Source organism: Cynocephalus volans, chromosome 4, assembly GCF_027409185.1.
Source record: "Cynocephalus volans isolate mCynVol1 chromosome 4, mCynVol1.pri, whole genome shotgun sequence".
NCBI classification, from domain to species: domain Eukaryota; kingdom Metazoa; phylum Chordata; class Mammalia; order Dermoptera; family Cynocephalidae; genus Cynocephalus; species Cynocephalus volans.
Window position 1 is genome coordinate 146,972,213 of NC_084463.1, and position 27,928 is coordinate 147,000,140.

Here is a 27,928-nt window from a genome sequence, read left to right on the forward strand (position 1 = left end):
CAATAATAAAAACTAATGATGAATGCCAGAGTCATGAAAATAAGTTTTCCTTTACTCACCAGTTTTCTTTATTTTTTAATAATTTTTAGATTTATTATTAGCGTATTCATTCTCAGAAATCATGATATTTCTTTATGCCTTTTGCCCAACCTATTGTTTCCTGAACCCCCTCTCTCCCTCTGCCCCCATCACTAGTATCCTTACATTTGTTCTCTCCCTCTGAAAGTTCAACGTATTGCTGTGGCCTTCTTTCTTTCCTTTATTCCTTCCTTCTTCCTTCCTTCCCTTCATCCCTTCCTTCCTAGCAGCCAGTTATGAGTGAGAACATGTGGTATTTCGGTTTCTTTGTCTGGTTTATTTCACTTAACATAATTTTCTCCAGACTCATCCATGTTGCTACAAATGGCAGAATTTCATTCTTTTTTTATGGCTGAGTAGTATTCCATTGTGAATATATACCAAATTTTCTTAATCTAGTCATTCATTGATGGACATTTATGTTTGTTCCATATTTTAGCTATTGTAAATAGAGCTGCAATCAACATGGGAGTGCAAGCATCACTTTGACATGTTGATTTCCATTCCTTTGGATATATACTCAGTAGTAGGATTGCTGGATCATATGGTAGTTCCATCTGTAGTTGTTTGAGAAACTTCCATAGTGTTTTCTGTAATGGCTGTACTAATTTACAGTCCCACCAACAGTGCAGAAGAGTTCCCCTTTCACCACATCCTTGACAGCATTTGTTATTCTCAGTCTTTTTAATAATGGTCAATCTAACTGGGGTAAGATAATGTCTTAGTCTGATTTTAACTTGCATATCCCTGGTGATTAGGGATGTTGAGCATTTTTTCATGAACCTGTTGGCCATTTGTATGCCTTCCTTTGAAAAATGTCTATTCATCTCCTTTGCCCATTTTTTAATTTTATTATTTGTTTTTTTACTGTGTAGTTTTTTAAGTTCCTTATATATTGTGGATATGAATCCCTTATTGGATGTATAGTTTGCAAATATTTTCTCCCATTCTGTAGGATGTCTTTCTGCCCTGTTGATTGTTTGTTTTGCTGTGCAGAAGATTTTTGGTTTGATATATCCCATTTGTTTATTTTTTCTTTTGTTGCTTGTGCTTTTGGGGTTGTATTCCTAAAGTCTTTGCCTAGTCTTATTTTCCAGACTGTTTCTTCTATGTTTTCTTTCAGTAATTTTATGATTTTGGGTCTTATATTTAAGTCTTTAATCCATTTTGAGTTGATTTTGGCATATGGCAAGAGGTAGAGGTCCAGTTTCATTCTTCTGCGTATAGATATCCAATTTTCCCAGCACCATTTATTGAAGGGGCTTTCTTTTTCCCAATGTATGTTCTTGTTGCCTTTGTCAAAGATCAGTTGGCTGTAAGTACATGGGTTGATTCCTGGGTTTTCTACCCTGTTCCACTGGTCCAAATATCTGTTTTTATGCCATTACAGTGCTGCTTTGGTTAAAATAGCTTTGTAATATAATTTGGAGTCAGGTAGTGTTATGCCTCTGGCTTTATTTATTTATTTATTTATTTAATTCAGGATTGCTTTGGCTATTCTGTGTCTTTTATTGTTTCATATGAATGTTAGGATTGTGTTTTCTATTTCTGTAAGAAATGTCATTGGTATTTTAGTGGGGATTGCATTGAATCTGTAGAGTGCTTCGGGTAGTATAGATATTTTCATGATGTTAATTCTTCCACTTTAAGAACACGGTTTGTCATTCCAACTTTTTTTGTCCACCTTAATTACTTTCAGTAATGTTTTGTTGTTCTTCTTGTAGAGATCTTACACTTCCTTGGTTAAATTGATTTCTAGGTATTTTTGCGACTACTGTAAATGGGCTTGCTTTCTTTGTTTATTTTTCTGCTAGTTTGTTATTGAAGCATAAAAATGCTACTGATTTGGAAGTATTGATTTTGCATCCTACAACACTACTGAAATTGTTAATCAGCTCTAATGGTTTTTTGGTAGGTTTTTCTGTATGTAAAATCATGTCATCTGCAAGTAGAGACAGACTTTGTCCTTTCCAATTTAGATGCCTTTTATTTCTTTCTCTTGCCTGATTGCTCTGGCTAGTACTTCCAATACTATGTTACATGAGAGTGGTGAGAGTGGGCATCCTTGTATTGTTCTTGTTCTCAAGGGGGAAAAAAAGCTTTCAGCTTTTCCCCATTCAGGAAGGTATTGGTGATTGGTTTGTTGTATATGGCTTTTATTGCATTGAGATAATTTCCTTCTTTACCTGATTAGCTAAATATCTTTATCATGAAGAAATGTTGAATTTTGTTGAAAGCTTTTTCTGCATGTATTGAGATAATTCTATGGTTTTTGTTATTGATTTTGTTGATATAGTGTAACACATTGATTGGCTTGCATATGGTGAACCATCCTTGCATCTCTGGGATGAGTCCCTCTTGATCCTGGTGTATAATTTTTTTGATGTGTTCCTGTATTCTGATTGCTAATATTGCTGATATTCTTTTTTGAGAATTTTTGTGTCTATTTTCATCAAGGATTTTGGCCTGTATTTTTCTTTTTTTGTTGTACCTTTATATGGTTTTGGTATCAGGGTGATGCTGGCCTCATAGAATGAGTTTGGGAGAATGGCTTGTGTTTCAGTTTTTTGGAATAGTTTAAAGAGAATTGGTATTAATTCCTATTTTCTTTAAAGGTTTGATAGAATTGAGCCTTAAAGCCATCCAGTTCTGGGCTTTTCTTTGTTGGAAGATTGCTCATTACTGCTTCAATGTCATTGGTTGTTACTGGTCTGTTCAGTTTTGCTATTTCTTCTTTGTTCTGATTGGGTTGCTTTTATGTGTCCAGAAATTAATCCATTTCCTCCATGTTTTCATATTTGTTGGCATACAGTCATTTATAATAGTCTTTAATGATTCTTCATATTCCTGTGTATAGTGGATTGAATTATGTCCCCCCAAAACTCACTGAATCTTGAATTGTGTCCCCCAAATTTTATGTATTAGAAACTTAGCCCCCACTATGACTGTTAAGAGGGTGGGAAATCTTATTATGGTAACTGAAAGATGGAGCCTTGAGGAAGTGATTGGATTGTAGAACCATGATGTAGGGAATGGATTAAAAATGGAGGTCAGAGGTGTGGTTCTGAGGGCTTTAAAAGAAGAGGAGAGTCTGTTTCTCTCTCTCTCTGCTCTCTTTGCTTCCACCTTCTTGCAATGTGAGACCCCTGGGTCACTGTGACCATCACCAGATGGACTTTGGACTTCCCAGCCTCAGAAACTGTAAGCAATAAATTTCATTTTCTTTATAAATCACCCAGTTCTGTGTATTCTGTTATAAGCTACACAAACGTCATAATACACTGTGGTACTGGTTGTAATGTCTCCCTTTTTATTTCTGATTTTTGTTATTTGAGTCTCCTCTCTTCTCTTTTTTTGGTTAACCTAGCTAATGGTTCATCTATTTTATTTATCTTTTCACAAAACCAACTTTTTGTTTCATTGATCTTTAATATCATTTTTTGGATCTATATTTCATTTAGTTCTGCTCTGATGTTAATTATTTCTTTCCATCTGCTACTTTTAGGATTGGATTGTTGTTTTTCTAGTTCTTTGAGGTATAGCATTAGGTCGTTTATTTGAAGACTTTCTATTCTTTTGATGTAAGCATATATTACAATAAACTTCCTTCTTAGACATGCTTTTGCAATATCCCACAGGTTTTGGTATGATGTATCTTTATTTTTGTTAGTTTCAAGAAATTTTTTGATGTACTGTTTAATTTCTTCTTGGACCCATAGGTCATTCAGGAGCCTGTTGTTTAGTTGCCATGAATTTTTATAGTTTCCAGAGTTTAATTTGTTATTGATTTCCATTTTTAATCCACTGTGGTCTGAAAAGATACTTGAAACAATGTCAAGTTTTTAAAATTTGCTGAGACTGATATATGACCTAACATGTGGTTTATGCTGTAGAATGTTCCATGTGCTTATGAGAAGAATGTATGTTCTGCAGTCGTTGGATGAAATGTTCTGTAGGTATCCTGCAGGTCCAGTTGGTCTAAGGTGTAGTTCAAATCCTGTTCCTTTGTTACCTGGAAGATCTGTCCAATGCTAAGGAGTGTTCTGGTCATCCACTAGTATTGTATTAGGGTCTATCTCTTTCTTTAGGTCTAAGAGTGTTTGCTTCATATATCTGTGTTCTCCAGTTTGGGGTGCATATGTATTTATGATTGTCATGTCTTCTAGCTGTATAGGTCCTTTTATTTTTATATAGTGGCCTTCTTTGTCTCTTTTTTTGGTTTTTGGTTTAAAATCTATTTTATCCAACGTAAGAATAGCTACTCCTGGTCATTTTAGGTTTCCATATGCATATGTCTTTTTCCACCCCTTCACTTTTAGTCTGTTTCTTTATAGGTGAAATGAATTTCTTGAAGACAGCTTATCATTGGGTCTAGCTCTTTAATCCAATCAGTCAGTCTTTGTCTTTTGAATGGGTAGTTAATCCACTCACATATAGGGTTGTTATTGACAGGTGTTGCTTTACTCCTGTCATTTTATTGCTTTTTGTTTAGATGTTTTAAATATCTTTTGTTCCTTTCTTCCCCTTTTATTTTTTGTCTTCAATGTTAGTTGTATATTTGAGGTGGCATGATTTAGCTTCTTTCTCATACTCATTTGCATTTTTTTGTTTTAACAGCAGGTTTTGCTCCTTCTTGTGTATCCTTGATAGTGATTATCATTTTTTGGATTCCAGATGCAGGCCTCCCTTGAGAATTTCTTGAAAGCCTGGTCATGTAGTGGTGAACTTCCACAATTTTTGTTTGTCTGAGAAATACACTGTTTTCGCCTCATTTCTGAAAGATAGCCTTGCTGGGTATAGAATTATAGGCTGGCAATTTTTTTTTTCTTTTAGTATTTTAAATACATTATCCCATTTTCTTCTGGCCTGCATGGTTTTCAGTTGAGAAGTCTGCTGCTAGTCTGATGGGAGTTCCCTTATAGGTGACTTAATGCTTTTCTCTTGCTGCTTTTAGAATTCTCTCTTTGTGTTTGAACTTTGCTAGTTTGTCTATAATGTGTCTCGGAGAATGTAGTGGATTGAATTATGTCCCCACTAAACTCACTTAAGTTTGAATTGTGTCCCCAAGTTTTATGTATTCGAAACTTAGCCCCCACTGTGATTATAAGAGGGTGGGAAATCTTCTTATGGTAATTAACAGGTGGAGCTTGAGCCTTGAAGAGGTGATTAGATTGTAGGACCATGCAGTAGTGCATTGATTAAAAATGGTGGTCAGGGGCATGGTTCTGAGGGCTTTAAAAGAAGAGGAGAGTCTGTCTGTCTCTCTCTCTCTCTGTTCTTTCTGCTTCCACCATCAGGCAAAGTGAAACCTCTGAATCACTCTCACCAACACCAGATGGATTTTTGACTTCTCAGCCTCAGAAACTGTAAGCAATAAATTTTTTTCTTTATAAATCACCCAGTCTCAGGTATTCTGTTATAGCAACACAAAAAGGACTAATACAGAGAGGATTCTTTGGAGTGAATCTGTTTTGGAATCTTTGGCTTCCTGGATCCGAAGCTCTGCATCTATCCTGATAACTGGGAAGTTTTCTGTTATTATTTTCTTAAATAGGTTTTCCATGCCTTTTCCTTTTTCTTCCCCTCTGGAATACCCATGATTCATATATGTTTGTGCAATTGAGGTTATCTGCTAGCTCTCTTAGATTTTCTTCATTTTTTAAATTACTTTTTCCTTTTTTCTGTCTGCCTGGGTATTTCAAATAGACCATCTTCAAGATCTGAAATTCTTCCTTTTGCTTGCTTTAGCATGTTTCTCAAGCTCTCTGTTGTGTTTTTAATTTCATTGAGTGCACCCTTCCATTGTAGGAGATCTGATACATTCTTTTTAAAGATATTAATCTCTTTGTAAACTTTCTCCTTCATATCCTGGATATTTTTTCTTGTTTCATTGTGTTCTCTAATTGATTATTCTCTTATCTCTTTGAGTTTTCTTAACATCATTGCTTGGAATTCCTTTTCAGACATTTGAAGGGTTTCCTGCTCTATGGGGTCTGGTACTTGAGAATTACTGTATTCCTTTGAAGGTGTCATATCTTCTTGTTTACTTGTAGTGCTATTATTTTTTCATTGATGTTTGGTCATGTGGTAAAGTACTCATCTTTTCTATTACTCTGGAGTTGGCTATGAGGATAAAGCCTTCCCTTCTATTTGCATGTTCCACTGGTGACTCTTCTTGTATCAATGCAGTCAGGTGTACGGCAGGCTGCCTGTAGGGTGGCCCTGGCTGCTTTTGTGGTTTAGAGATGTAGATGCGGTGGCAGTAAGTGTGGCAGTGGCTGTGGTAGAACACTTTGCTTCCTGCTTGGCTGGTGGGAGGGACTTCCCAGGGCTTCAGTCTGGGCTCCTGAAGGTGTGCAGGATACTGCTAATCTTGGCTCCTGCTTGAGAGAAGGGCGGGGCTTTCTGGGGCTTGAGTCTGGGTCCCCAGTGGCACACAGGATGCCACTCACCTTGGCTCCTGCTCTGGTAAAGTAGTTTAGAATTGGGAGAATTCTACATTGGGCATTTTTAAAATAGAACTGGTTTCTTCTGCTTCTGTGTTGACTCTGCTCACTTTTGTGTTGTCTCCATTTTTGATCAGGCTCTCTCCACTCATGGTAGGATAATAGGAAGGAGTTTTGTGCCTGTCCTCTCAAAAGCTATATTAGGAGAAAAAAATATTTTTCTCAATTTTCCAAACAAATGTATTGACTTTGAATCTCATTTGTACTAGATCCCTGACCACATCATTTAGCTTTGGGAAAATGTTTTCTGATGGACCAAGCAGGAGTCATATTTCCATCCCTAGGAGACAACACGACCTAGACCTCATATACTAAGTATGGACAAGTTGTGGTTTCTCAAAGGAAACTCAGAGTTCACTTATTCAAATAGGAAAATGGACTTCTGTCAGGCACAAACAACCAAGCCCACTGTCTAATCAGACAGTTTTTACATCTCATCATTAACATCCTTATGAAGCGAGCAGGATGTATTTGCAAAAGTGTTTAGATATGAGGATGCTTCGAAAAGTTGGTGAAAACATTCCTATAATATTTCAACTCTATATTTCCACCAACTTTTTGAAGCACCACGTTGTGCAGCAAATGTCCACCAAAGGCAAATGCATCCTCTTTTTTGATACGAAATTCTGTACTACATTATGAAAAATAGCACACTCTATTATGGGGACAATCTAACATTTTCAGTGTCTCATTTGATGTCTCCCTGTGCTGTTGATTGTGCTAGTAAGTTTCATGTATGAAAGAAATTACTTGAAAAGAATTTGTTGTGTCCTGAGACCTGTCCTCTCTTCTCTTCGCTGCCTTCAAATTGTGCTCAGGAAGAATTAGAAGAGGTTCTTATCTCATTTGCCATTGCAGTTTTCCAGAAAAGGTAATTACAAACTGGTACTAACTTCTTTTTCAATTAGGTTTCATTTTTCTTCATTCATTCACTTAGTCAATGATTAATTATCAGTTGCATACTATAAATTGTAGTTTATAAATTCTTACTATCGTAGATACAGTGAAGAACAAGATAGTCATGATTTCTACCCTCAGTAAGTGCTTATGATTTACAGAACTGCTAAGAGTTTGAGGAACAAAGTAAGAATTCTTTTCCAGTTTCTAACCATTATGCAAAATTTTCCTTTTTAAAGTTCTCTTGTCATTGATCCTTTAAGCAGGACTTGCATGTTTGTGAGTTTCAGACACTAAGGCTCATGTGATCTTATGCAGAAAACTAACGCACTCCTTCCTGAAAGTCTATTCCATTGGGGTCCATACCGTTACCCTTTCATGATTTTATCATGATTCTTTGAAAGTACTTCTTGAGATCCTTCAGGTTTTCTTTTAAATGTTGGTACAACCCTTCACTTTGTTATTGGCTTACTTCTCTAATCTGTATGTTTTCTTTGGCTGACCTCATGTAATCTCATCAACTGAATTATCATTTACAAATAATGATTTTTAATATTGAGTTATGCAGTAATGACTTTAAATTTGTAGTTAAAAGAATTCAACTCTGTACTAGACATTCCTTTTTATATTCCATGGCTACCTAAATTTCAACTGGTCCAAGTTGCCTCACTATTAATTTCAAAATCCTCAACATGAGATACCATTACTTAGCCATTAGGAGTGTCTTTCACCTTTATCACTTTTTAGTACTCCCTGGTTTCCAATCTAGGCTAAGAAAATGTGCATATGGAGGAAAAAACACAGAATAAGACAATCATTAGTACAGACTTCAGTACTCAGTACTGAAATTAATAAGCATGGAACCTGGGCAAGCTGCTTACCTTCTGTGAGTTTTAGTTTTCTCTTCTATGAAAAGATAGTGTTAATACCTACCACGTGGAATAGTTATGCAAATTAAAAGATGTAACTTATTAGAAAGTGATAAACACTGAGGCTATTATATAAAAAAAATGATTACTGATTTATAAAAAAATCAATAAATATTAGGCGATGTAAAATTTTTCAATAAAACGTATTGCTTAATAAATGTCTTTTTACTAACATGGGTTAGTGACACAAATGGAAATAAATTTGAAACCTGAGATTCAGTACTCATTATACATGTTAATCTTTAGACCAATTGCTGTAAATCTGTGGTTCTTTGGTGGAGGTTGTTTGTAGCTCACAGAATCAAACCTCTGGTTTCAGGACACCACACAGCCTTACCTGAACTGTACTTGTAAATATATTAGAAGTGTATTACAGGTGCTAGAAAAGTTTGTTTCCTAATGACGAGAGTGACAATTTATGGCACTGTGTGGAAACAGGAGTTGTTTCTTGGTGATCCACTTACTCTTTTACCAATGACAATATTTTTTCTTCTTTCTGTTTTCTGTCACTCTCTCCACCATTCATTTATATTTTCCCTCTTTTTCTCTGACACCTTTCGTGTGTCTGAGGCTCCTAACACTTTCATACCCTTGATTGTATCTGGATACTGATTATGAGCAGGGTTAACTAGGTATTCTTAGAGACTGAATAGACACACCAAAAGTTAAATTTACTACCACATGTGAGGTGTTTCTGACTAGCAAAAGAAAGGAAACTTTAAGGAATAATACTCTCTAGGATGCAAATGTCTTACATCGTTACATGTTAACATATTCCCCCTGCAATGCAGAGAGAGGCACTTTTTTTTTTTTTTTTCTGGGAAGGCTGTTTTCAAAAAGGGATGAAAAGTCTTGGCCCTAAATCAGAGAGTCTTGTGACTGGTAAGTAACAGATTATTTCTATTCTCCAAACTCAGAAAGTCATCATTACAGATTGACCTAATATACTTTTAAAAACATCCCTGATATCTCCTGACTATACTGTTCTCACATCACTGAGAAAGGAATAGAAAAAAATAAATAACTGTAAGATTTTAAAGATTTACTGTTAATTCAGAAAATAAATGGAATGAAATTTAAGGTTTGGAATAAAACAATCTGTTTAACTCAGCAAATATTTTATGAGCACCAGGCATGTGAAAAGCCATCATTTTTGTGTAGGGAGAGAAGAATGCGTTCCACATCTTAAGTTCATTACAGGTTCTTGATATGGCAGAGTAAATAGGAGTTCACAAATATTATTTTTATTCTTTATGTAAAGTAGATGAGCAAGATAAATCCTCACCAAGAGCTATGTGTACCAGAAACTCAGAAAAGGTTATGCCTGATAAACAATTACAGAAAAGGTTATGCCTGATAAATAATAAGAGAAAATAAACAATTAGAGAATAGTGACCTTGAAAAGGCTCTTGTAGAATACCAACTGTTCCATTTCCCAGTCACAGATTTGAATACAATATTGTATATCACAACATAGAATTATTACTACATGCATGTTTCTCAAATGCTGTCATTAGAATGTAATTTTCAATTCATGCACAAATGAGATTTAGTTTGAAAAGTTGAAAGGTGACTCCTCAGAGAATGTTTGGAGAAAATATGAAAATGGGGAAGATAAAAACTAAATATCGATAGATAGTATATCATATATGTGGTAGGAACACTGCTGAAAATATTTTGGGTAAAAATCTTCCATTTTCCTCAGCATTTGTCCCTCCCTGACCTTCCATGTGTCATCTTATCAACCCCTGTCCCTCCGCAATGCTCCCGCTCTCCTTCTAGTAAGACTGAGAAAGAGGAATAATTTAATATTAATTTTATGCACATTTGGGGCAACCAGATTTAGGAAGAATAGAAAACGGATGTTGAGTTTTATGATGACCTTTTGGTCCTCAGGCCAGGTTGTTTTCCAGAGCATCTCCTGACCACATAGCAAGAATCATGAGACCAGTTACACCAGGTGAGGAACTGAAGGTGGGTAGATGACATCACTCTTTAATTTGGGCTTTTCTAGAATAAAACAGCTTAAGACGATCTGTTTTCCTTTCCACAGAAACTGGTAAATTCTTCACTGAAATAAAGTGAGTAAAGGGATTCTCCCAAAGACAGAAGTCTAGTGTAACTGACTTAGAGAGGGTAGGGTAGTTTAAGAGAGAGTCTCTGAGGGAAGCAGTGATTCTTTCTGTGGCTTCTGCAATCCAACACAGAAGCACAGGAGGAACCACCTAATGCTCTGGGTTCTACCCTCATCTGTCCTCGATCTTTTCCTGATTGCTTTCCTTTCAGCTCTTTGCCTTTACCCCAACACTGACATACTGTCTGTTTGCTATTGTTTTGCCCAATGCAGCCATTCCAAAGTTGGCCAATCTTGTCTGAAGAGTTGAGGAAAGTGCAATTGTTATTAGAAGATGTGCTGTATGAACTGGTGCTATTTGGTCTCCACACCATTGTAACTCATTTTTGTGTCTGATTCCTTTGAGAACCTGATGAATGGTGTTAACACTCCCAACAACAACAAAAAATGGACAGTGAGTTATACACATAGGTGTCTACAATACCATGCATTAGTATCAGGAGGATATGAAAAATGTCAAGGCTCTCCTTGCATCCCTTAAAAGTAAAGGATTCTTGTAACGACAAGAGCAAATTCTTAAGATAATCATTTTATGGGAGCCAGAGTTCTGGTGCCTTTCATGGCAGTGTGGTGCTGTGCAGGGTACAACATCTACTCCTGGTTGTGGAGCTGATGCATTAAGTTATTGAAAATGCTTCTCACTGATTTTTTTTTTTTTAGTTTTTTAATTTTAAATGAGTAGCATATTTTTCAGTCTAGTATACATAATAGAAATCCACAAGTAAATTAATGAGATCAATATGTTTTGCAATCAGAATGTCACTAAAACAATCAAGTATATATTATTACATTTTACGAAGTAGGAGAGAATGTTCAATTTAAAAACAATAAACCTATATTATACAGGACATTGGGACTGGTAGAGTGGAGAATAATATCCTGAGAACACATAGATTTCCAATATTCTTATTACAGGAAGGAAGCTTCAAGAAGCACACACACAATTGCATTTACCTATTATATGTAATAGTATAAGAAACGATGTAAGGAAAGCCCTTAGAAAGAAGCAGAGGTAGTTTCCTTTTATTACAGAACAATCGTTGAAGGCACATTACAGGCAGTTTCTCCACAGTTGGGTTTTGATGTGTCAAGAAGGTTGAAGTAGCTAGAAATGGAAAGGATTTCCAGGAAGGAAATTAATCACTCTCGATTAAACTATTGATTAAATATTTGATGAAGAACTACAATTATTACCAAGTTAATTAAATCTTAAGTATTTCTGATTCTTAGTTCATCTTAAAAATCTATGTCCAAATGTATAAAATAAATAAAGTTGTTTTAGATATGAACAGTCTAATGGAATTGACAATATGCAAACCAAAAGCTATACACTCAAAGGAGTGTCCAAAATCATGGACTATTGCTGGTGAAAAGGACCTTCTCGTGATGATGCACCCAAATCCTCCAAAACCACATTTCAAATACAGATATTTCATCGTGGATCACTCTTGTAAGTGAATAAAGGAAAGAATGAGCTTACTGTGATGATTAAGAAATCAACTCCATTCTTTTATTGTTTAAGATCATTTCCAAGGACAGAGTCCAAAGATAATTTTTTAAAATTCTTGGAAACCCAAAGTATGTAATTTCTTCTGACATTTCCCAAGGGTATTTTTTATTTGGAATAAGATAAGACATACTTCAAGTCTGTCGAAGAGAAGAAAATTTACCAGGAGAGAGCAAGAAATATGTAAGGGGAATTTTGTGTCACTTTTGTCTATTATATTCTGTGCTTTGGCCAACTCATAACTTTCAGCACAATGTTTTGAAAGTATGGGTGGGATTGGGAGGAAAACAATAGTCTAAGTATGTCTATCAGATTATATATATTTTTAATTACATTTTAGTTTATACATATATATTTATTTGCATATATATCCCTTCCAATGTCATCTTGTCAAGAAAGATCTAGAGAAAAGGATTTGTTCTTGAAAGTGAAGCCCATTGATACTCTTTATTTCTACATTAAAACCAAAAATCTTTCTTGGCAGAAGTGACAACTCAGAGTTGAATAATTGTTGACTTTTCTATGACACAAAACAAATTGAATCAAGAAATTGGTTACTATCTGCTATTCCTGTTCTCAAAAAGCACATCTTCCTCCATCTTCTAAATCTCTGTTCTGTTCTGGGTATGTGGAGTTTTCAGATACCTGGATAATAAAAACTCCACTTGGGATTACAACCATAATATGCTCCTGTTCCAGCTGCCTGATGATATCCCTTCAAACTGCCCAGTTACAAAATGCTTAAGCTAAAAATTTGAATCATGAAAAAACATAAACAACTGGGTAAGATACAACCTATTTCATTTAAATGTAACCTCAGGGACTCTGAATGCTGTAAGAGGTGCTTTTAATAACTTACAAGAAGAAAATTAGTTATGGGACTATTTGAGATATCACCAACTATAAAAGAACATTCATTTTTGTTCATTAGTGTATATCAAGTACTTCTGTTCCTAAGGCACTTCATTGGTATTAGCAGAGTATTAGAGGCTTAAATGTCTCCTTTTCCTTTTACTCTTTCCAAGCTGGAATATCTGGGAGGAATTGTGGAGAGAAGTGGAGCACATTGTGTATTTGTAAACAATACCTATTGGTATAAATATGTGTAGTGGATATTTAATATATAAAATATGTCTACATAAGACATTCTCTATGGGGTGGCAGAGCTGTGTGACTTTACATTTATATCACAAAACTGCAAGGGCAGTCAAATACATCCTAAATGCTGAATGATACACCATGTAAAATATTGGCTCTTTGTAGTTATTAAATATAAACAAATGAAGTGAATATTAAAAAGGACCTACACCTCTTAACTTGACAATCATTGAACTGGCACAATTAATCAGAATCATGCCAAAACTAACAAGGGCTTGCATTTGATGAGTGCTGTAAGAAAGTATCACATTCATAAGCTTATTTGATACTCATAATAAACCTATGAAGTGGTCATTAAAATTGAACAAGTATTTAAGTGGCTTATTAAGAAACCACACACCAAATGTCCCTGATGAGGAATATTTATTTTTGTTTAAAATATTTCATAACAAAGCATAGCACACCATAAATTAATTCTTTTCTTTTCTTTCTTTATTTAATTTTATTTATTAAGAATACTCATGAGACACAAAGCTAATTGTTACCCCTTGTGCCCATGATGTGAAGGCCAGATTGATACTGGGGGCATACGCATTAGTAGAAATTACTTTAGGGCCGAGCCCGTGGGGCACTTGGGAGAGTGCAGCGCTGGGAGCGCGGCGACACTCCCGCCGCGGGTTCGGATCCTATATAGGAATGGCAGGTGCACTCACTGCCTGAGTGCCGGTCATGAAAAAGACAAAAAAAAAAAAAAAAAAAAAAGAAATTACTTTAGTGCCTCGTGTCCCCACCCAATTATCCCACAACCTCCCTCCTCCTCCCCTTCTCCCCCAACTCCACTTTGTAGTCCTAGGAATGTTCCCTCCCTCTGTAAGACCAACACACTACTGTGGTCTTTCTTTCCTTCCTTCCTTTCTCTCTTAGTTCCCACATATGAGTGAGCACATGTGGTATTTGTCCCTCTGTGCTTTGCTTATCTCACTCAACATAAGTTTCTCCAGGTTCATCCATGTTGTTGCAAATGGGAGTATTTCATTATTTTTTATGGCACTCCCATGTTTATCACAGCTCTGTTTATAATAGCCAAGATATGGAACCAACTTAAATGTCCATCAATGGATGATTGGATAAGGAAACTGGTATATACACTATGGAACACTACACTGCCATAAAAAAGAATTCTTTTATTTTTGCAGATAAACCTTTTACACTTGCCCCTTCTGCTCATTCATGAAATCATGCACCTGAATAATAATGTGACTGAGTTTATTCTGCTTGGGTTGACACAGGATCCTGTTAAAAGGAAAATAGTGTTTGCCACTTTCTTTCTTTTCTACTTGGGGATGTTGTTTGGTAACTTGCTGATTACTGTTACCATCAAGACCAGTCGGGCACTTGGGAGCCCCATGTACTTCTTCCTTTTCCACTTATCCTTATCTGATACCTGTATGTCTACTTCCATAGCCCCTAGAATGATTGTTGATGCCCTTTCAAAGAATACAATCTCTTTCACTGAGTGCATGATCCAACTCTTTTCATCCCATTTCTTTGGCTGCCAGGAGATCTTCATCCTTATCCTCATGGCTGTTGACCGCTATGTGGCCATTTGTAAACCCCTGCACTACATGACCATGATGAGCCGCCGAGTCTGTAGCATGTTGGTGTCTGTGGCTTGGATGGGATCCTGTGTGCATTCTTCAGCTCAGATTTTTCTTGTCTTGAGTTTGCCTTTTTGTGGTCCCAACAAGATTGATCACTATTTCTGTGACTTGCAGCCCTTGTTGAAACTTGCCTGTTCAGACACTTATGTGATCAACCTACTCCTGGTTTCCAATAGTGTTGCCATTTGCACAGTGAGTTTTGTCATGCTGATGTTCTCATATGTTGTCATCTTGCATTCCCTGAGGAACCACAGTGCTGATGGGAGGAGGAAAGTCCTGTCCACCTGCATCTCCCACATCATCGTGGTCATCTTGTTCTTTGGTCCATGCATATTTATATACACATGCCCTGCAACCACCTTTCCCATGGATAAGATGATAGCTGTGTTTTATGCATTTGGAACACCTTTGCTCAACCCTCTAATTTATATGCTGAGGAATGAAGAAGTGAAAAATGCCATGAGGAAGTTATGGAGCAAGAAGTTGATATATGATGATAAAAGATGAATGGGGGTTTAAAATCCTTCTTCATACTTTGGATTGACCTAGAAGAAAATACAAAAAATTATCTTTTTTTTGAGGTTGTTGGGAGGGAGGGGGGAGAGGGAGGGGAAGGGAGGTTTTGGTAATGGGCCACAATAATCAACCACATTGTGTATTGATAAAATAAAATTAAATTTAAAAAAAAATTATTTTTTTTGATAATTAAATGTAATTACATCTTGGGTCATGACAGTGAGTTTTTTCAGGAAAAGAGACAATGTGTACACATACAGTAGTTAATGCTGAGTCATTGTTATATAGAGGAAGAGACAGCACAATGTGCAAACAGGTTTATAAGGCCCTTTGCCTACATGCTGTTCACTGCCATGCCTCTGCCTCTCTTGCCTGCTTAGTGTCACTATGGTTTGGGTCTGTTGTTTTTTCTGTCCTTCTCCATGTTGACTTCTGGAGTTCTCTCTTACTTACCCATATGTAAACCCATAGCTTATATCTACAGCCTGACAGTGTTCCCTCTCCCAAACGTTTTCCTTTATTGAACTGTTTGGTCTCATCATGCTTGTCATTAACTTAGTTGTTCTTCCTGACTCAGCAGAAAGTACCAGATTCAAATAATTGTGGAAGCTTCATGTTGTAAAGGACAGAATACACAAAGGTACTTCAAAATTTTGTGGGCAAATAAAATTAAAATATAAGAATTTTTTTCATGAAATTTTTGAAGTACCTTGTATAAACTATGTTTTGAAGTACCCTTGTATAACTCAATTCTTTGGATTATACTCTGAAATTTTATCATGGACTTACCCAGATCCTTCTAGAAAAATGACAAAACATGGAGAAAAAATTCACTCCTCTGAAAGAGTGCTTGATTTTAGGAAGGCTCTCACTGTTGGGGTTGCTGTCATATAATATTCTTTATTTAAAATTTACTTTTTGCTCCTAATTTGATCCCAGCTAAATTTTTGTATGCATTAAAGTTTCTCTTGAATTATAACAATTCTAGTATTGTTTATAACATAGGGGTATTATGATTGTAGCATAGATAGCTCAAATTAAGGTAGAGATATTTGTGTGGTGTAGAAGCAAGAATGCTGTTACTTGATGGTGGAACATTTGAAAATATTAACAGATTCAACAAAGCATGTGATAACTTAGAGGGGCATGTTAAGTCTTTGAGAGAGAAATAGTTACATCACAGTTATCGGTTGCACTAAGGAGTTTTCAAGACAGTCCAGAAGAGAGCAACTTGATTAGAGAAGATGGGGATGTTTAAATGAATACTATATTTCTGCAGTGCAGATGGATATCGTCTTTTGTCACAATACATCAACACCACAGTCTCTAATCACATGAATATTTAACATTTTTCTGATTTCAATTTGGTTTCTTATTTGCATTTCTTCCATGTAAAAAATTCCATCCTCCCCATGAATGGAGAGGTTATTTTCCATTTCTCCAGTGACTGTCCATTTTTAACTTGACCTAGTGTCCTGCTTCTTATTTCTTCAACATCTCACTGTACAACAGGATGTTCTGATATACTTATATATAATGAAATGGCTACCATAGCCCAGCATATTAACATATCTATCACCTCACAAAGTTAAACCCCAATTTTAGGGTGGGAAGCAAGGGCTCCCTAAATCTATTTTCTTAGCTAAAATCCTGAATATAGTACAATATTATGAATTATAGTTCTGCACTGTACATTGTATCTCTAGACTTGTTCATCCTACATGTCTGTAATTTCGTATCCTTTGACCTAAGTCTCCTCATTTCCTCTTCCCACACTTCTCATCCCTGGTATATTGTATTCTCTATATCTGGGTATTCAACTTTTTTTCTTTCTTTCTTTCTTTCTTTCTTTCTTTTATTAACTATAGTTCTCATGATGCACATTTGATCTCTAGTCTTCTCTATCCTACATATCTGCAACACCAACTTAGAACAGAGTGTTCTTTCCCTATTGAATAGTTCTGTCACTGTTATTGAAAATCCTTTGACCTTATATGCAAGGGTTTATTTCTGAACTCTCTTTCATTCTAATGGTCTGTATATCTGTGTTTATGCTGATACCTTACTGTTTTGATTACCATTGTGTATTAGTCCATTTTTGTTTTGCTATGACAGAATACCTGAGACTGGTTAATTTACAAAGAAAAGAGTTTTACTTGGCTTATGATTCTGGGACAGCTGCATCTGGTGTGGGCCTCAGGCTGCTTCTACTCATGGCAGAAAACTGCAGTTCAATGCACAGGTACAAGCAAATCACATGGAGAGAGGGAGAGAGAGAGAGAGAGAGAGAGAGAGAGAGAAAGAGAGAGAGAGAGAGAGAGAAAGAGAGAGAGAGAGAGAGAGAGAGAGAGAGAGAGAGAGAGAGAGAGAGAGAGAGAGAGGAGGTGCCAGGTTCTTTTAAACGACCAGCTCTTGGGTGAACTAATAGAGTGAGAACTCACTCATTAATTGCCCCTCCATTCCCCCAGCATTAATCTACTCATGAGGGATCTGCCCCTATAACTCAAACCACTCTCAACATTGCCAAGTTGGGGATCAGATTTTGACATGAGCTTTGGAGGGACAACACATCCAAACTATCATTCCACCCCTGACCCCCAAAACTCATGTTTCTCTCATGTGCAAAATACAGTCATCCTATCCCAACAGTCCCAAAATTCTTAGCTTGTTCCAGCACCAACTTAAAAACCCAAATGTCCCATCTGAGACCAAAGGCAAAACTCCTTCCAGCTGTGAACCTGTAAAAATCAAAACCAAATTCTTCTACTTCCAAGATACAGTGGTGGAACAGATATTGGGTACACATTCCCATTCCAATAGGGAGGAATCAGGGTGGAGGCTGCCACGCTTCCCCTGCTCTCATGTTCTGCCAGCCTGCAAATTTAACACTGCATGGACACCACCAAGTTTTCTGGTTCGTGCTCTCCATATCTTCTGCACAAACCGCACTTGGGGCCACTTGATTGAGGGCTGCTCCAGCCAGAGCAGCTGGGATGAGGGAACAGTTTCCTGAGGCAGCTGTGCCCTGGGTCTGTCCTCCAGAATAGCTTGGTCCTCCTAGGTCTCTGAGCCTGTGATGTGTGGGGCACCTTTCCAGACTTTTGAAATGCCTTTGGGACCTTTCCTCCATTGTCTTGGCTGTTAGCATCTGGTGGCCTCATAGTGAAGCAACCAGTTCCTCTGCTGCACCATTGGATTTTTCTCCTGCAAGTGCTCTCTCATTCTCTACCACCTGGCCAGGCTGCAGATTTTTCAAATCTTTATATTCTGCTTCCCTTTTAGTTATAAATTTTGGTTTTATATCATGCTTTTGCCGCCATAACTGAGCATAGGCTGTTACAAGTAGCCATGTAGCTGTCTGAATGATTTTCTGCTTGGAAATTTCTTCTGTCAAACATTCTGGTTCACCATTCTTAAGTCCCATCTTCCAAAAAGTCCTAGGGCATAGACACAATGCAACCAAATTGCTTGCTATGGTGTAGCAAAGGTGATCTTTTGCCAATTCCCAATAAATTCCTCATTTCTGTCTGAGACCTCATCATCAGCATGGTCTTTACTATCCACATTTTTATCAGCATTCTGGTCACAACCATTTAACCAATCTCTGCAGTGTTCCAAACTTTCCCTCATCTTTTTATCTTCTGATTCCTCCAAACTCCTTCAACGTTTGCCCATTATCCTATTCCAAAGCTGCTTCCACATTTTCAGGTATCTGTATAGCAACACCCAACTCCTTGGTACCAATTTTCTGTAATACTCCATTTTGGTGTTGCTATAACAGAAATACCTGAGACTGGGTAATTTATAAAGAACAGAGGTTTATTTGGCTTATGCTTCTGGGACAGTCTGGGCAAGCCTCAGACTCCTTCTACTCATGGTGAAAATGGCAGGCCAACCCACAGGCAAAAGCAGATCACATGGCAAAAGGAAGCAAGAGAGAGATAAGGGGGAGGTGCCAGGGTCCTTTAAACACCCAGCTCTTGTGGGAACTAACTGAGTGAGAACTCACTCACTATCCCCCTCCCCAGGGCATTAATCTGTTCATGAGGGATCTACCCCCATAACCCAAACAACTCCTGACATTGCCAACTTGGGGATGAGATTTTGACATGAGCTTTGGGGGGAAAACACATTCAAACTCTCACATGGCTATGTGGTAAGTTTTAAAAATCAGTAAAATGTGAGGTAGTTTTTTTCTATTCCTACTTTGTTTAATATTTTTGTCATAAAGGGGTGTTGAGTTTTTCAAAATGCTTTTTCTGCATTGGTTGAGAGGATTGTGCTGTTTTTTTCCTTCATTCTCTTGCAGCAAAGTATCACATTTGCTAATTTTTGTATGTTGAACCATGTTTACATTCCAGGAATAAATCCCACTTGCTTATAGAATATAATCCTTTTAATATGCTATTGAATTCAATTTGCTTGTATTTTGTTGAGGATTTTTGTGTTAATGTTTATAAGGGATATTGGTTTTCAGTTTCCTTTTTGTAGTATTTTTGGCTTTGATATCAGGGTAATGGTGGCTTTATAGAATAAGTTATAAAGTATTTCCTACTCTTCAATTTTTGGGGGAGAATTTAAGGAATATTGTTTAAAATTATTTAAGTTTCATAAAATTCAGCAATGTTACCATCTGTTCCTGAGCTTTTCTTTGTTGTGAGTTTTTTAAAAAGTTTTAAAAATTGGAATTGATACATTGTATTGTACATATTTGTGGGGTACAATCTGATGTTTTATAATAACAAAATAATCAGGTCAGGGTAGTTAAAGTATCAATCACATCATGAATTGATCATTTCTTTGTGGCAAAAACATTCAAAAACCTCTCCTCTAGCTAATGTAATATACAAAACTTAACTGTTAACCATAGTCACCCTACTTTAATTAAAGAAACAAAGTGTCTGTAACATAGGATTCAAGGTGGTAGCAGTTAAGAAAAGTTTGCTTTCTCATTAATTTGTATATTTATTTAATTATGACCATAGAATGCCATCTGTCATATTATTATGCCTTTATGGATTGTACTGAGATTTTCTTAGTGGTAAGTATTGTCAGCTGTGCTAGATACTCCATTTTTATTTGAGAAACTTGGTGTTTTTTTTTTTTTTTTTTAAGATAGAGCATGAAAAGTGTGTGTTTGTCTACCAGCTCAATCTAAATTGTTACCATCTTCTTTTATATTCATATTGTTTTGTATATTTGATATTTCATGGCCTCAGAGTGGCAAATAAAACTGTCCTAATACTATTTTTTTTCTATTTCTCCTTTGTGTTTGTGTTTAAATGTTGATACTATACACTTTGTTCATAAATTTTTGGAAAATCTTTTAATAATTATAAAGTGTTCTTCTTTCCTTTTAAAATTTTCCCCTTGAATTCCATAATTCTGTTATTAATATCATGATTAATATTTCTCATTAATATAATTTTCTTTTTATAATTTCTCTCTGGAGATTCATCCTTTGACTCATTCTCTACTACTTATTTTTATTTGGGTTTCCTTTATGTAATATATGTTGAGTTTGACTTCCTAGTATGGAAATCTTCTTCTTTTAATAGGTGAATTTTATACCATTTGCCTTTATTTATTAAACAAATAAGTTCAGTCAGGTCTATTTTATAATTTTTTGTTTTGCTTTCTCACTTTTCAAAAACTTTAACTGAACTCTGGGAAGAATTAAATATTAGCAATATTTTGTTTTCCAATCCATGAATGTGGAATACCTCTTTATTTATTTAGATCTTCTTTAATTTCTCTTAGCCATGTTCAGTAGTTGTAAATTTTTTAATTAAAATATTTTGTATTATCTTGAATTACATAAGCCTGTGGAATTTGCTTATTAGTTCTAGTTGTATGTAAATGACTTTTGATTTGCTGCATACCCATTATTATTGTCTGCAATTAATGATGGTCTTAATCTCTTTTAAAAAAAATTTTTTATGCCACCTATTTCTTTTTCATGCCTTATTGCACTGGTTAGATTCTCCAATACAATGCTGCATAGATGCAGTTACAATAAATTTCTTTGCTTTATTCCTGGTTACAGGGAGAATGTTTTAAATATTCCTCCATTAAGTACAGTGTTGGCTATAGAATATTTATAGATAGCCTCTATTATACTGAGGAAGTTATATTCCTAGTTTTCAGAAAGTTTTTTTATCATGAGTGGGTATTAAATTTTATCAAGTTTTTTTGTACTGAAAAGATCATAATTTTTTTCTACTTAATTTTATTAATGTGGTAAATTGTATTAATTAATTTTTTTGGTTCATCTTTTTAAATTTTGAATTTTTCTGCTATTGTTTTATTTATTTATTTATTTATTTAATTTTCTTTCTACTTTTTTCCTTTTGTTTATTAAGAATATTCATGAGGTGCAAAGCTAATTGTCACCCCCTTGCAAGGGCCAGATTCATACTGGGGGCATACCCATTCCCAGAAATAACTTTGTATCCTCTGTCCCCACCCAATTATCCCCCAACTTCCCTCCCCCTCCCCTTCTACTCCCAACTCTGCTTTGTAGCCCTAGGAATGCTTCCTCCCTCTGTAAGACCACTGCACTACTGTGGTCTTTCCTTTTTTGCTATATCTTTTAGCTCCCACATGAGTGAGCACATGTGGTATTTATCCCTCTGTGCTTTGTTTCTCCAGGCTCATCCATGTTGTTGCAAATGGGAGTATTTCATTCCTTTTTATGGCAGAGTAGTATTACATAGTGTATATCTAGTACAGTTTCCTTATCCAATCCTACATCGATGGACATTTAGTTTGATTCCATATCTTGGCTATTGTAAATAGAGCTGTGATGAACAGGAGAGTGCATGTATCTCTTTGACATGATGATTGCTGTTCCTCTGGGTATATACCCAGAAGTGGGATTGCTGGACCATATGGAAGATCTATCTGTAGTTGATTGAGGAACCTCCATACTGTTTTCCATAGTGGTTGCACTAATTTACAGTCCCACCTACAGTGCAGTAGTGTTCCCTCTCTCCACACCCTCACCAGCATTTGTTGTTCACCATCTTCTTGATTATAGCCAGTCTAACTGGAGTGAGGTGGTATCTCAATGTGGTTTTAATTTGCATTTCCCTGATGACTAGTGATGTTGAGCATTTTTCCATGTATCTTTTGGCCATTTGTATGTCTTCCTTTGAAAAATGTCTATTCAGGTCCTTTGCCCATTTTTTAATTGGGTCATTTTTTTAAGTGTATAATTGCTTGAATTCTATTATATTCTGGATATTAATCCCTTGTTGAATGCATAGTTAGCCAAAATTTTCTCCCACTCTGTAGGTTGTCTTTTCACTCTGTTGGTTGTTTCCTTTGCTGTGCAGAAACTTTTTAGTTTGATATAGTCCCATGTGTTTATGCTTGTGCTTTCTTTTGCTGCTTGTGCTTTCAGGCTCATGTTCATTAAGCCTGCGCCCAGACCTAATTGCTGAGGTGTTTCACCTATATTTTCCTTTAGTAATTTTACCGTTTTAGGTCTTATACTTAAGTCTTTAATCCATTTTGAGTTGATTTTAGTGTATGGTGAGAGGTGAATATCTAGTTTCATTCTTTTGCATATAGATATCCAGTTTTCCCAGCACCAGTTGTTGAAGAGGCAAACTTTTCCACAATCTAGATTTTTGTTGCCTTTGTCCAATGTCAGATGGCTGTAAGCCTGAGGAGTGACTTCTGGGTTCTCAATTCTACTCCACTGGTCTGAATGTCTATTAATTTTGAATGTTAAACCAACCTTTTATTCCTTTGGTAAAATCTACTTATTCTATAGTACATTATCTTTTTATGTATATGACTGTCTTGGATATTCTAAACATTGTGTTCAGAATTTTTGTGTCAACGTTAATGAGAGATATTAATCTTAATTTTTTTTCTTGTAATACACTTTTTTCATTCTGATATAAGAATATACTGAATACATAAAATGAGTTAGAAAGTATTCTAATATTCTTTCTTCCCTTAAGGTGTTTATGTAAGATTGGTACTATTTCTTGCTTAAATGTTATGTAGAATTCATTAATACAGCTATATGGAGTAAATTTTTTTGTGGGATGTTGGGTGGGCAGAGGGTTTTAAAGAATTAATTTACTTAACCAGCATTAGATTACTCAGGTTTTACATTTTTTCTTTGTTTAGAAAGTTTTTTTTTTCAAAAGAGTGGTGCATTTCCTCTTAGTTGGCACATATATTGTCATGAATCTATTTATACTACACTTTTATTATCTTTATAAGTCTTTAGAATCAGCGATGATGACCCATGTTTTTGATAACCCATTTTAAAATTTCTTTTTGGATAATATTTTTAGTTTCCTTGTCCATTTTGCTAGAGACATCAATTTTATTAATGCCTTACAAAGAATCAACTTCTGGCTTTATATGTGTCCTCTATTTTTTTCAATTAATATCTATTTAAATGATTTCTGTCTTCTACTTAACTACTTCCACTCCACTATGTTTTCTGCATTTATTTTTCCCTTCTTTTTCCAGCTTCTTGAGCTGAAAATTTAGTTAATTTCTTTTATTTTTTTCTTGTTTTGTAAAATTTGCATTTAAACCTATAATTTTCTCTCTAAGTACTCTTTTAGCTGAATCCAGTAATGTAGTGGGTTAGAAATCTTGATTCCCCTTTGATCTTAGAATAAGATTTTTAGGTAATGCATGAAGAGCCAAGAGGCTCTTGAGTAAGGGGACAAGAGTCCACAGATAAGTTTGGCAAAAGTCATCTAATCAATTCTAATCACTGTTTAGGGATGGGATTGTGTGCTTTGACTGTTTCAGGCTGCTGTTTTGATTCTGGCTTGAATGACTATGATTCGGCTTTATTGACTATGTAACCTACTGATTGTTCTTAAGATATATTAAGAAAACTGCTTGAATGCTATTTAAATATGCTAAGGAAATTGCTGTGGCAAGTATATTGAAAAGAAAATGTTTATTAAGGACAAGCTGTTTGTTGGTGAACTAACCTAGCTTTTTACAAATTATATTCTGGAATGTCACATTGTTAATCTACTGCTGTTACAAGTTTTACACTGCCTGTTCATATGTCCTCCTTTGATGATTGAATCAACCGATTTTTCTTGTGAAACTTTCTTGTCCTATCAATAAAAAGAAAGGCTGATTTTGGATTGGGGCTGCTCCCCTGATGGGTGGCAGTCCCTCTAAGCCTCATTGATGGTACTTTGAGTGAATTCTTTCTTTCTCTTTTTTCCATCTCAGTTACACAGAGGAAAGTGTAACATAGTAAATTTTAATTTTTTGTTTTTATTATCTTTCTGCTGAAAATTTTATATTTAGAAGTTTTCATTGATATTTCTTCTTTAATCCATGGGTAATTTAGAAATGTGTTTCTTAATCTGTAAGTAATTGTGGGAATATTTAGTTATATTTTTATTATCAATTTCTAGTTGGAATCCAATATTATCAAATATGTATTCAGTGTGATTCAAGTCCTTTGAAATGCATTGCACCATGTAGTATGGCTCCCTGTATTATCTATTTTGGTGAATATTCCACTATCATTTTGAGATGTATATAACAATTCCACGTGTCCTTTTCTCCACTCGCATACCCACTTGTCTGTTTGAAACTATGTGACAAACTCAAGACTTTTACTCATAGGGGAGAACCTTGCTTTTCCTGCATTTGAATCAAGTTTTCAATGACTTGTTCTGAAATAACTTTCCTCATCTTATGGAAATGAGTTCAGATGTCATCTGAAAAGGCAGAGCTTAAATTTACACACTCAACTGGTTTGCTTATTTTGTAGGTCATGATTTAGGTAAGAGAGTTTTACATATTTTATTTTTGTCCAGGCTAGACTTTTTCCTGTGGTGATTTGACCTCAAGTTGTTCTTTTGTGATTTTTGCCCCCAGAGGGCATGGTTCTGTAAATCTTGTTCTGCATAGTTATTATCCTGTGGCATCTCTGGAGATTCAGAGTCTACCGTCAGAATTATGATAAAGGTCCCAGTGAATTTAATTAGAGAAGAATCTGGAGATGCACCAGTTAAATGACTCACCAATATGGGCTCTAGTTCAAATGTTGATAAAATGTCACAGACTTTTACCCTTACCTCAGAGAGTATTTGTCTGTATCAGTATTCACATGACTAGTTTTTTCAGGAATTGAAATAAAGGACTGAAAATCTGGGATTAAAATTATTACTAAAATTAGGGATTAAAATTATTCTCCATCCTTCAAGCAACCCAAAATTCCACTATACTATACGAATATAGGCCAGTACAACTGACTGAGAATCAAAATATTGTAAAGTCTATTTCATTATTTTGCTTTTATTGATATAAAACACAAGTTACAATATTAGTTTTAACAATTCATAATTCTCTCTCCTAGAAACTTGATTTTTTAACCTCATAATGCTTATTTGTTTGTGATTAGAACAAATTTTGCCAACACTCAAGATCTGGGGTCTCTGTTCACAATCAAGATCCAGACTCCTTTAGGTTACAAGACATTCTTGATATTCATTTTAAAAACTCCAGCAATTTAAAAGGTAACTTTTTTTTTCCCTGAAAGACTAATATGAATCAGACTTTCAGCAAGCATGAAAAGAGTTGGTCATGTGGAAACATTTCAAGGTCTGGTGATGGCATATGTGTTACTTTGCTCTCTATGTTCATGGAGACAGTTTCAATGCACCAAACTGTTATCCTTTAGGACAAGGGAGAAGGCACTATGATCCGGAACTGGGACTGAATGATTTGTCTCCTCATGCAGGTAACCCTAGGATTCTGAACTAGGCAGCTTTACATTATGCAACAGTACTTCGGTGGTATGGAAATTCACTGTCTTTTATAAGTTCTATTTGATTTTGGTAATCAGCCACATTACAGGGCCTTTGCGATTGCTAAAATATACGTGGATTGACTCAATTCTGTAATACTCTTTTGTATATTTTGATATTATAGAAATCTAGAATAAATTTGCATTCTCTAACATTAGTGTTCTTAGAAATTGATTTCAAGTGTAACTATGTGGGGGAATATTTTGATGGGCAAGTATTTGTAAATCTCATATTAGGATCAACTGGTGTGTTCTGTAAGCATTGTTTAGCATGGTAAAAGCTAAAAATAAATAAATGAATACACAAACAAATGCGGGGGTGTGGGGAAGAAGATACAACAATCACAATTCCTTGAACTCGTTAAGACAAGTGAACAGATATGATGTTGATGGAGGTGGGAGAGGAAGGGGGAAGGGAAGATTTGGTAAAGGGACACGAAAATCAACTACATTGTATATTGATAAAATAAAATAAAATTAAAAAAAGTTAGAGAATGATATACCATCTGTAGAAGCTGAGTGAGTGACTTTCAAGCACTCCGTTACTTCCATTCACAGGAATGATAGGTCAAGTAAGAAGAGGACTGAAATTGACCACTGGATGTAGTAAAGTGAGGAACAGAAAATTAGGGGCGGGGTGCTAGCTTTAAAAGGATGTGGGGTCAAAGCATACATGGTTTTAAGCATGGAAATACACCATATAAATATGCTGACAGAATAATGCAATATATTCTGGACAATTGATGATATAAAAATGGAGGAGAAAATTGCAAGAGCACTGTTGTTAAGAGTGATAAAGAGGATGGGAACTTGTGCATAAGCAGAGGTTGGCCGTAGGAACACAGACAATTCATGTAATGTGAGGAGCACGTAGGGCAGAATATATGAGGTCAGACTGAAATGAATGTCAACAGAGATTTAGAGAGCAACTGGCTGTCACTGCTAGGATTATTTTAAGAGATAACTGGGCTAATGAATATTAATACTACTTATAGTTTTTTGTGTGTGTGTGAAGTCTTCTTTTTCTCTCTCTCTCATTTTTTTTGCTTCATTCTTCCCTCCCATCATTTTCATCCTTTCACACACTGCTTGCCTCCTCCTGCATTACCATTAAAATTGTAAACCATGTTTACAACAGCAATATATATATATATTTATATATATTTATATATGTATATATTTATTTATATTTTCCCATGCTTATATACAGCCATGTGCTGCATGATGATGTTTTGGCCAAAGACAGACTGCATGTATGACAGTGATCCCATAAGATTATAATGGAACCAAAAAAATTCCTATCACCTAGTGACATTGTAACCATCATAGCATCATAGCACATTATTTAATTTTTAAAACAAATTTTGTGTAGCTAAAGTGTACAGTGTTTATATAGTCTACAGTAGTGTACAGTAATATCCAAGGCCTTCACATTCACTCACCACTCTCTGACTCACCCAGAGCAACTTCTAGTCCCGCAAGCACCATTCAGGGTAAGTGCCTTAGATAGGTGTACCATTTCTTATCCTTTATACTGTATTTTTACTGTGCCTGTTCTGTATTTAGATACTCAAATACTTACCATTGTGGCACAATTGCCTACATAGTATTCAGTACAGTAACATGCTGCAGAGGTTTGTAGCCTAGGCTGTTTCTTTACCACGTAGCATAGGTGTGTAGTAGGCTAAGCCATCAAGATTTCTTGTTTATATCATTTGCCCACCTTTCTATTGGTTTGTTTATTTATTATTTGCTTAGAGATTTTTGTCTATGTTAGATATTTACT

General features: G+C 35.6%; 1 protein-coding gene across 1 annotated transcript; it reads left to right on the forward strand.

Moving 5' to 3' along the window:
* Positions 1 to 14,387: 14,387 nt before the first annotated feature.
* Positions 14,388 to 15,317, forward strand: LOC134376938 (olfactory receptor 4C16-like). The gene has a single exon (XM_063095520.1). It carries the CDS (start codon positions 14,388 to 14,390, stop codon positions 15,315 to 15,317), a length of 930 nt encoding a protein of 309 aa, XP_062951590.1.
* Positions 15,318 to 27,928: the final 12,611 nt, after the last annotated feature.